The sequence below is a fragment of the Tachypleus tridentatus genome, unplaced genomic scaffold (genome assembly GCF_004210375.1).
Source record: "Tachypleus tridentatus isolate NWPU-2018 unplaced genomic scaffold, ASM421037v1 Hic_cluster_2, whole genome shotgun sequence".
NCBI lineage: Eukaryota > Metazoa > Arthropoda > Merostomata > Xiphosura > Limulidae > Tachypleus > Tachypleus tridentatus.
The window spans coordinates 51,815,262-51,826,884 of NW_027467782.1; the positions used below are offsets into that span (position 1 = coordinate 51,815,262).

General features: G+C 34.4%; 1 protein-coding gene across 11 annotated transcripts; it reads right to left on the reverse strand.

Moving 5' to 3' along the window:
- Positions 1-143: 143 nt before the first annotated feature.
- LOC143242800 (alpha-(1,3)-fucosyltransferase 7-like) lies at positions 144-3,681 on the reverse strand. Of its 11 annotated transcripts, none has more exons than XM_076486302.1 (4): positions 3,508-3,681; positions 3,056-3,197; positions 2,765-2,825; positions 144-1,640 (listed from the first exon to the last, which is right to left on the reverse strand). In XM_076486302.1, the coding sequence occupies exon 4, from the start codon at positions 1,628-1,630 to the stop codon at positions 365-367; it is 1,266 nt and encodes a 421-aa protein (XP_076342417.1). In that variant the 5' UTR covers positions 1,631-1,640; positions 2,765-2,825; positions 3,056-3,197; positions 3,508-3,681; the 3' UTR covers positions 144-364. The 11 variants fall into 11 exon arrangements, with proteins under 11 accessions (XP_076342417.1, XP_076342419.1, XP_076342412.1 ...); XM_076486304.1 differs by having other exon boundaries at positions 2,774-2,825; positions 3,435-3,681; XM_076486297.1 differs by having other exon boundaries at positions 3,435-3,681.
- Positions 3,682-11,623: the final 7,942 nt, after the last annotated feature.

The following is an 11,623-nucleotide window of genomic DNA, read 5'->3' on the forward strand; positions in this document are numbered from 1 at the left end:
GAAACCCGTTGTTTCGTGTAAGTCTTCAGATTTCTGAACCACTAAAAGGGGGCGTGGAAGTTTTCCTAACCACCTTTTAATGGTGTACATCAAACAAATGGTAAAATTTAATCGAATCTAATATTGTAATAATAACAAACCGGTCAATGATATTACGTTTTTAATAGAACAATGAATAAACTTTGAAGCCTTGGGTTACACTAATGTTTAAACAATGATTTCATTACAACCTTCTCTAACAAAATGGAACCCATTTGATCTTATGGTTTCAATAATGCGAGTTCCTTCTTTGATTAATAAAGTAAAAATGGTATTGTTGTGAAGAGGTAAAATAATTACAATATACGGCTACTATCTATAACCATCAGTTAACATTTTTAGAAATGGACCACTGTGGTCTGAAACAGTCTAACTTAGCACTCCAGAAGTTCTCAAGTCTATCGTACACTTTGTTTTCATTGTTTCTAGGACTATTTAGTGCTTCACAGATTCGACAGATATGTGCAGAATACGACCCAAAATACCCGTGTTCGTTAACCACCTTGTACTTCTCCTTCCAACGGAAAAAGGTGTTGTATATGTCGTCACTTCCGTTCACACGAATTAGATACTCAGCTAACAAAGACGGAGATTCGAAGTCGTCAACGTGTATAATGGAATGTGGTGGACATAGTTCCTCGTAGTCATCGCGAAGGGCACCCATGACCACAGGAACTACTTCTTTTTGAAATGCATTCCACCATAGTTTTTCAGTGATATACTCTCGACAATGACTGTTCTCAAATGCCAAATAAAACTTGTACTGTCGAAGGAGAGGACAGTCCATTCGGAAGTGGCCTGGACAAACAGATTCGCCACATTTCCCAAACGTGTCTAGAGGAATATGTTTCTTTAGCTCCCGTAAATACTGCAACCTCTTATTGTTGCCACCACAGTTACTTATCAAAATGGCGGCAAATTTGGTCTTGTCGGCTGCAAAGTTACGATTTCTGAATCCTTCTTGAGCAAGCTGTTGTTCGTCTTGTGACATGAGAATAGTTCTTCCGTAAGGCACGTAAACATCTGAATCACGTCTGTATGTCATACTCCAGTTAAAGACCCCGTTGTAATCTCTCATCTGGTATTCGTGGGTCAGAAAAAACGTATTTAACGGCGATTCGTCGGTAAAAAAGACCCACCGTTGAAGAGGCGGGTACATTCGAGGCCGCAACGGTAACTTATGGGGGCCTCCTATCCGGTGAAGATGAAAAATTACCGCATCGCTTTCCATCAAACCCCTTTCATTATTAGTTTCTATATAACAGTTCCTGACTGAACATAAAGCAAAGGGGTCAAGGTCGTCTGACCCATAACTACGAAGGAACCTTCTGAGCATTCGCTTACTTTCTTTCCAAAATAAGATGCTGTAATTACGTCTTGTCTGGATGTCCAGGTTTGTCTCACGTTTCTCTTGAAAACTGCTGCGAACTTGTAAGCTTTCACTAAATCTATCTCGAAATTTAATATTATTCGGGCTATTGTGGTTTCTCCATACGTATTTTAAGGCTACATGATACAACAGGAGACACACGGCAAAACATAAGATGTGATGAAGCAGAGTACTTCTGGGTGCTCGCAGCCATCGAGCCATTAGGCCTACTCTGTAAAACAAAACGTCATAGAGACGATTATAAATATTGAAGTCTTTATTAAGTTGAGAGAGAGATTACTTTTCTCACCTAATTACTTTGATAAAATTTAAAACTGTTTTGTGCAAGTAATTTCAACACCTATAACTCTTCATAGTTTGTAGACGACGTTTTAACATTTCATAAAAAACTGTTAAACTTGAAATTCTTTATTATTACAAAATTTTAAACTCACGTATACTGATAAATATGAGCAGTAACTTAATGTCTCAAATTATAAAATAGTTATTAAAAACGTTCAGCATATGTTAATTAATTTACTAACACTAAAATTAATATTATTTTAAAGAAACTTTCTGTGTATGCTCGCTTAACACGGCTAAATAACAGTAATGTTTACAATATATTACTTTAGAGTAGAGCCACATTAAACTAGCTGCTATGTCCCCCGCGCAGAAACGAACTGCGGATTTTAGTGTTGCAAGTCAAACTTACCGTCACCCCACTAATATTACAAGCTGGGTCACCTCCAACTTTGAATATCAATACTTGTCGAATTGGACGGCTTACTTTAATTGGTTGACACGTCATGTAGCTATTACAGTTTTCGTTTAAATGATTTGTTTGTACACCGATCCACTCCTATTATTATAACATCGCAGGGCTATTACAAGTGATAGCAGCTGCTAACAAATACCAGGGCTGCTACAAGTGACAGCAGCTTAACAGCTGTTAACATACATATAGTTTGTAACGTACAGATCAAAGCGGCCTTAACTACACTTGTATGTAACGTACAAATAAAAGCAGCCCTAACTACACTGAATTGGTAACATTTATGGAACCAGTGCGACACTAAGTGTAAGTTTACGTCAAAATACACCATGTAATTACTTTTGGAATGAAACAACTTGCACAACAAACGGTGATTTCTGAAGTATATTGTTGTTTGATATTTTGTATCGTAAAGATAAACTACTACAAGTCTTCAAATCATACATTCATACATAAGCTTAAAGTACCAGGTAGAACACAGATTCAAAACAGTAATATAGCGAGTAATTTTGAATTGGAATAATAAAAAATAAAATACAACTGAACAAAATCCTTCACCGATGTTGAAAATGTTTATTTACCAGACTGACCAGTTTCTTATCAGCTTGAAGTTCGATAGATTCTATTCTAGGGGTTGGGAACCTGTGGGAATGTTAAGAATCATGTTAAAAATTTAATCTTAATATTTGTATTTTTTATTTAGAATACACTCGCCCTGTTAACATTCTAGCTGATTCCTAAACTGCTACTGAAGGCTTAACTAAAAAAATACACGAGAGTAATCAAACCTCTAGACTTTTTTTTTTAGGTTAGACCGTTTGTTTAAACACATCTTTAAAACAGTACTCATTTTTGTTTATATTATACTCTACCTTTAAAGTTCTGTTGCATTTAAAGTAGAAAACCCTACACGTGTAGCAAGCTAACTAGCATGACCAAAACACTTAGTGGCTAGTTGGGTGTTGAAGCACAAAGACCAGTGTGTTAGCTTTGTAGTTAGAACGTTCAATATTTCTGTAAGCAAGGAAATTGAAATTAAGGCTCGCTAACTTTCAAGTAAAAAAACAAATAAATCAGGATACGATGTTGTAACTAAATTTCATTTTTATTCCACTATTTATTCATATAATAATAATGAGTTATAAAATCAATATAAATTTTGTCACAATCTAGTTGTTTTACCCTAAATTAGGTTTAAGTATTTACCGCACTTATTGCCTATGATAGTACTGAAGTAAAAAACAAACTAACCAGATAACTGAAGTTACTATTAGGTAGTAAACTAGTGACGAATTAAATCCAACGCCAGAGGACAAGACAATACCTTAGTTAAACAACGAAACGTTCAACATAATTCACGTAGCGGTACAACCACCGTTCCTAACGAACGCAGCGTCAGCCTTTTATATACTTATTACGTAAAACAGTAATTAAATATAGAATAGTTGATAAAGGAGGAATAATGATGTTTCACTGCTCAATCCAACCGGACCCACTAGTATTGTTAAAATGTATGTATTGTTCAACCTATCTTATCGTGTAACCATGGGAACAGTTTTTCATATACCTGATACCACGTGGCTGGCAGATCTTTATTTTATCATGATAATTCCATTAAAATAATAAAGTTGTGTGGTCAGTTTAAAATTTTAACTCGACTACTGGATGCAAAACATTTATTTTTTACAAATTGTTAAATTTTAAATTAAACGGAGGTATCAGTTTCTCTTTTCTATGTCTTTTTGAGCCTATTAATAACCCATACACAGGTATGTTATGTTTGTTTCGCAAGATGGCAGAAAATAGCTGTTATATGTTCAATCATAACAAACTCTCATTTATCTAAAGGTGACGTTCATGTTTTTTTTTTTACACTTGATTTTAGTACGGCTAGTAAGTACGATAGATTATAATTTAAAAATTACTTCTCCAATCCCTTGATATTATTGGAGAAAATACGAGGCAGGTATATAAATTACATCTATACCCAAATAACGTTAAATTAGCGAAAAATAAATAAGCAGAAACACCTGCATTAGCAGAACAGTCCCATAAATGATGTAATATTTCCATAACGTGTTACAATGTCATTACGTAGAATTCATATCTAGAAGTATGGGGAAACTTTTACTAACGGAATAACACTGGGACAGCTCTAACCTTTAACGATAATGTTGTGACACGTAAGACTCTTCGATTTCATTTCTCATAGGAATTTTCTTATCTTACTTGTATTTTCATGTATAAACTTATGTGACTGAACCAAGTAATGTCGTTTGACAGTACAGTCGATGCTGTGAACAACAAGCTGTTCCACATGTTAAGATTTAATTATATGGTTGATAAAAACTGTCTTGTTTTCAGTCGTTTGATTTTCACTTTAGAAAAACCGTTGGCCTTAAAAAGTTACTTAAGAATTACAGTGGCATGGAAAACTTTAAATTCGTTTTAAAATAATATTTCGGAAAAAAATAATAAAAATTACTCAAATATGATTTATGGTTCTTTAATTTTATAATTGTACCATTAAATAGAAATAAAATTGCATCCCCCCCAATAATCAATATTATTGCCCTCTAGTGGTTATATCTAACTTGTTAGGAACTCAAAAATATGATAACCAAGCGTTTTCTAAAAGTAGATCTTTCTCCCAAGGACAAAATAAGAAGAAATAAAAAGTGAGATACATTTATATGCAAAAACGGCTCGTTTGGGTTGAGAAAATATTTTACGTAGAAGAGCGAACAACATTTCGACCTTCTTCGGTCATCGTCAGGTTCACAAAGAAAGAGGTAACTGACCGGAAGCTGACAACATGTTTGAAAGGGGTTGTGTAACTGAGTGTCGGAATGTAGAGGGCGGTGTTAGATGTTTGAATATATAATTTTATTTATTTTATTATATTAATATAGGTATAAAGGCGTTCCTTTATATTGGTTTATTTTGCGTTTAAGTTGTTGTATAAGTAAGGCTTCTTTAATTTTGCGTTTGTTTATGTTTGTTTCTTTATTTAGTATTTGAGTGTTTTCTATGGCTATGTTGTGTTTATTTGACTTGCAGTGTTCGAAAACGTGTGAAAGTGACTTTTTATGTTCTTTGAATCTGTTTTCCATTTTTCAACTTGTTTCTCCAATATAGAAGTCGTGGCAGTTATCACATTGTATTTTGTAAACAATGTTGGTGTGGTGTTTGTCAGTGTAGTTTTTTACATAGTATAGACCTCAGTTTTGTGCCTGGTTTTTGAATATATTTGGTATTAACTGGAATATCATATTTTGTTACTAATTTTTGCCAAATGTTGGTTATTTGTTTGCTGAGGTCAGGAATATATGGTATACAGCAGTATATGGTTTCGTGATTTTTTGATTCGTGAGATATATTTACTTTAGTTGGTTGATTTTGCTTTCTGTCTAGGTGTGTGCGTATAATGTTTTCTACGGTTTGTGGGGGAACTTATTGATGTTGTTGAAGTATTGTTTTATTTTGTCTAATTCATCGTTAATTTTATCTGGTGAGCATAGTTTTATGGCTGTGTTTATTTGGTTTCTTAGTATGTTGAGTTTTTGTTTTGTTTCATGTGCTGAGTCCCAAGGAATGTATAGTCCAGTATGGGTGATTTTCGGTGGATTTCTGTTTTGAATTGTGTGTCATTTCTTGTAATTTTGAGGTTAAGAAATGATATTTGATTGCTTTCTTCCTGTTCACATGTGAAGTTAATGTTGGGATGTATAGAGTTAATGTGATTGAAAAAATTAAGTATGTGTTCTGTAGATCTGAATCCCGCAACCGTGTCATCTACATATCTGTACCAGTTTAGTGGTGGATGTAATGCTGTGTTAATTGCTTGTGTTTCACCTTGTGTCATAAAAATATTGGCTAGAACTGGTGATACTGGGTTGCCCATGCTTAGGCCATTTGTTTGTATATAGTTTTGGTTGTTGAACATGAAGTTTGTCTTTATCGTGGTGAATTCTATTAGGGTTGCTAACTGGTTACTGGGAATTTCTATAGTTGGGTTAGGGTCTCGGATATAGAGTTCTAAGGCTATCTTGCAGGCTTCAGTGGTTGGAACTTCTGTAAAGAGGGATATAACATCGAAACTGGCCATTAAGGCTTTATGATTAAGATGATTTAGATTAGACTTGAAATTAAAAGAGTCTTTGATGAATGAGCTGGCTGATGTTACATATTTGGAGAATGCCCATGCTATGTATTTACCAAGATTGTAATTAAATGATTCATATGTGGACATTATTGGTCGTAATGGACAATCTGGGTTATGAGGTTTGGGGATGCCGTATATTTGTGGTGTGCGTGAGTCGATTTTACGTAGGTAGGAATAAAGTGTTTGTGAAATTGTGTTGGCTTTTTTCATTTGTACTAGTAATTTGTTCAGTTGCGTCTCGTGTGTCTTTGTTGGATTTGTGTGTATTGGTTTAACACTCCTACGAAAAGACGTTTCTAGTCCTGATTTCTCCAAGCCCGTTCCCCTGGATGTGGTTTCGCTAGATAGTAGATAGGGACAGTGGGAATCTCGTTAATCCATTCATTAATGGATTTAAATGGCAATTTCATTTAAATACAAAATTATTAGCCTAATATTAATAACCTATCAAGTTGCTCTGGGGCCTATTAGGCCCCACTTTTCGTAGGAGTTTACATGTATATGCAAAAACGGCTCGTTTGGATTGAGAAAATATTTTACATAGAAGAGCGAACAACGTTTCGACCTTCTTCGGTCATCGTCAGGTTCACAAAGAAAGAGGTAACTGACCGGAAGCTGACAACATGTTTGAAAGGGGTTGTGTAACTGAGTGTCGGAATGTAGAGGGCGGTGTTAGATGTTTGAATATATAATTTTATTTATTTTATTATATTAATATAGGTATAAAGGCGTTCCTTTATATTGGTTTATTTTGCGTTTAAGTTGTTGTATAAGTAAGGCTTCTTTAATTTTGCGTTTGTTTATGTTTGTTTCTTTATTTAGTATTTGAGTGTTTTCTATGGCTATGTTGTGTTTATTTGACTTGCAGTGTTCGAAAACGTGTGAAAGTGACTTTTTATGTTCTTTGAATCTGTTTTCCATTTTTCAACTTGTTTCTCCAATATAGAAGTCGTGGCAGTTATCACATTGTATTTTGTAAACAATGTTGGTGTGGTGTTTGTCAGTGTAGTTTTTACATAGTATAGACCTCAGTTTTGTGCCTGGTTTTTGAATATATTTGGTATTAACTGGAATATCATATTTTGTTACTAATTTTTGCCAAATGTTGGTTATTTGTTTGCTGAGGTCAGGAATATATGGTATACAGCAGTATATGGTTTCGTGATTTTTTGATTCGTGAGATATATTTACTTTAGTTGGTTGATTTTGCTTTCTGTCTAGGTGTGTGCGTATAATGTTTTCTACGGTTTGTGGGGGAACTTATTGATGTTGTTGAAGTATTGTTTTATTTTGTCTAATTCATCGTTAATTTTATCTGGTGAGCATAGTTTTATGGCTGTGTTTATTTGGTTTCTTAGTATGTTGAGTTTTTTTGTTTTGTTTCATGTGCTGAGTCCCAAGGAATGTATAGTCCAGTATGGGTGATTTTCGGTGGATTTCTGTTTTGAATTGTGTGTCATTTCTTGTAATTTTGAGGTTAAGAAATGATATTTGATTGCTTTCTTCCTGTTCACATGTGAAGTTAATGTTGGGATGTATAGAGTTAATGTGATTGAAAAAATTAAGTATGTGTTCTGTAGATCTGAATCCCGCAACCGTGTCATCTACATATCTGTACCAGTTTAGTGGTGGATGTAATGCTGTGTTAATTGCTTGTGTTTCACCTTGTGTCATAAAAATATTGGCTAGAACTGGTGATACTGGGTTGCCCATGCTTAGGCCATTTGTTTGTATATAGTTTTGGTTGTTGAACATGAAGTTTGTCTTTATCGTGGTGAATTCTATTAGGGTTGCTAACTGGTTACTGGGAATTTCTATAGTTGGGTTAGGGTCTCGGATATAGAGTTCTAAGGCTATCTTGCAGGCTTCAGTGGTTGGAACTTCTGTAAAGAGGGATATAACATCGAAACTGGCCATTAAGGCTTTATGATTAAGATGATTTAGATTAGACTTGAAATTAAAAGAGTCTTTGATGAATGAGCTGGCTGATGTTACATATTTGGAGAATGCCCATGCTATGTATTTACCAAGATTGTAATTAAACGATTCATATGTGGACATTATTGGTCGTAATGGACAATCTGGTTTATGAGGTTTGGGGATGCCGTATATTTGTGGTGTGCGTGAGTCGGTTTTACGTAGGTAGGAATAAAGTGTTTGTGAAATTGTGTTGGCTTTTTTCATTTGTACTAGTAATTTGTTCAGTTGCGTCTCGTGTGTCTTTGTTGGATTTGTGTGTATTGGTTTAACACTCCTACGAAAAGACGTTTCTAGTCCTGATTTCTCCAAGCCCGTTCCCCTGGATGTGGTTTCGCTAGATAGTAGATAGGGACAGTGGGAATCTCGTTAATCCATTCATTAATGGATTTAAATGGCAATTTCATTTAAATACAAAATTATTAGCCTAATATTAATAACCTATCAAGTTGCTCTGGGGCCTATTAGGCCCCACTTTTCGTAGGAGTTTACATGTATATGCAAAAACGGCTCGTTTGGATTGAGAAAATATTTTACATAGAAGAGCGAACAACGTTTCGACCTTCTTCGGTCATCGTCAGGTTCACAAAGAAAGAGGTAACTGACCGGAAGCTGACAACATGTTTGAAAGGGGTTGTGTAACTGAGTGTCGGAATGTAGAGGGCGGTGTTAGATGTTTGAATATATAATTTTATTTATTTTATTATATTAATATAGGTATAAAGGCGTTCCTTTATATTGGTTTATTTTGCGTTTAAGTTGTTGTATAAGTAAGGCTTCTTTAATTTTGCGTTTGTTTATGTTTGTTTCTTTATTTAGTATTTGAGTGTTTTCTATGGCTATGTTGTGTTTATTTGACTTGCAGTGTTCGAAAACGTGTGAAAGTGACTTTTTATGTTCTTTGAATCTGTTTTCCATTTTTCAACTTGTTTCTCCAATATAGAAGTCGTGGCAGTTATCACATTGTATTTTGTAAACAATGTTGGTGTGGTGTTTGTCAGTGTAGTTTTTACATAGTATAGACCTCAGTTTTGTGCCTGGTTTTTGAATATATTTGGTATTAACTGGAATATCATATTTTGTTACTAATTTTTGCCAAATGTTGGTTATTTGTTTGCTGAGGTCAGGAATATATGGTATACAGCAGTATATGGTTTCGTGATTTTTTGATTCGTGAGATATATTTACTTTAGTTGGTTGATTTTGCTTTCTGTCTAGGTGTGTGCGTATAATGTTTTCTACGGTTTGTGGGGGAACTTATTGATGTTGTTGAAGTATTGTTTTATTTTGTCTAATTCATCGTTAATTTTATCTGGTGAGCATAGTTTTATGGCTGTGTTTATTTGGTTTCTTAGTATGTTGAGTTTTTGTTTTGTTTCATGTGCTGAGTCCCAAGGAATGTATAGTCCAGTATGGGTGATTTTCGGTGGATTTCTGTTTTGAATTGTGTGTCATTTCTTGTAATTTTGAGGTTAAGAAATGATATTTGATTGCTTTCTTCCTGTTCACATGTGAAGTTAATGTTGGGATGTATAGAGTTAATGTGATTGAAAAAATTAAGTATGTGTTCTGTAGATCTGAATCCCGCAACCGTGTCATCTACATATCTGTACCAGTTTAGTGGTGGATGTAATGCTGTGTTAATTGCTTGTGTTTCACCTTGTGTCATAAAAATATTGGCTAGAACTGGTGATACTGGGTTGCCCATGCTTAGGCCATTTGTTTGTATATAGTTTTGGTTGTTGAACATGAAGTTTGTCTTTATCGTGGTGAATTCTATTAGGGTTGCTAACTGGTTACTGGGAATTTTTATGGTTGGGTTAGGGTCTCGGATATAGATTTCTTAGGCTATCTTTCAGGCTTCAGTGGTTGGAACTTCTGTAAAGAGGGATATAACATCGAAACTGGCCATTAAGGCTTTATGATTAAGATGATTTAGATTAGACTTGAAATTAAAAGAGTCTTTGATGAATGAGCTGGCTGATGTTACATATTTGGAGAATGCCCATGCTATGTATTTACCAAGATTGTAATTAAATGATTCATATGTGGACATTATTGGTCGTAATGGACAATCTGGGTTATGAGGTTTGGGGATGCCGTATATTTGTGGTGTGCGTGAGTCGATTTTACGTAGGTAGGAATAAAGTGTTTGTGAAATTGTGTTGGCTTTTTTCATTTGTAGTAGTAATTTGTTCAGTTGCGTCTCGTGTGTCTTTGTTGGATTTGTGTGTATTGGTTTAAATTTGTTCGTGTCTGATAAGATGTTATTCATTTTTTGGATGTATTCATTCATGTTCATTATGACTATAGCGTTACCTTTATCTGGTTTTAGAATTTTTATGTTTTGTCTTGTTTTAGGTTTTTAATGGAATTAATGTCTCTTTTGTAAGGTTGTATTTTAGTTTTCTGTTTTGTGATAAATTACAAATTTATATTTTCCAGAAACACCTAAACACAACATCTTAAACGATTTTTTCAAAGAATTTTCTCACAAAACCATCAACATAATTTCACAAAACAGAAAACTATAAAACAACCTTACAAAAAGAGACATTAATTCCATTAAAACCTAAAACAAGACAAAAACATAAAAATTCTAAAAGCAGATAAAGGTAACGCTATAGTCATAATGAACACGAATGAACACATCCAAAAAATGAATAACATCCTATCAGACACGAACAAATTTAACACTCCTACGAAAATAATCAGTGATGTCGAGAAACCCACTTCTTGAGAAATTTATATGCAAAAACGGCTCGTTTGGGTTGAGAAAATATTTTACATAGAAGAGCGAACAACGTTTCGACCTTCTTCGGTCATCGTCAGGTTCACAAAGAAAGAGGTAACTGACCGGAAGCTGACCACATGTTTGAAAGGGATTGTGTAACTGTGTGTCGAAATGTAGAGGGCGGTATTAGATGTTTGAATATATAATTTTATTTATTTTGTTATATTAATATAGGTATAAAGGCATTCCTTTATATTGGTAACCAATATAAAGTTACACAACCCTTTGGAACATGTTGTCAGCTTCCGGTCAGTTACCTCTTTCTTTGTGAACCTGACGATGACCGAAGAAGGTCGAAACGTTGTTCGCTCTTCTATGTAAAATATTTTCTCAATCCAAACGAGCCGTTTTTGCATATACATGTAAACTCCTACGAAAAGTGGGGCCTAATAGGCCCCAGAGCAACTTGATAGGTTATTAATATTAGGCTAATAATTTTGTATTTAAATGAAATTGCCATTTAAATCCATTAATGAATGGATTAACGAGATTCCCACTGTCCCT

Excerpts from the sequence above, each read along its gene's own strand:
- LOC143242800 (XM_076486306.1), bottom strand. The coding sequence starts at position 1,630 with ATGGCTCGATGGCTGCGAGCACCCAGAAGTACTCTGCTTCATCACATC.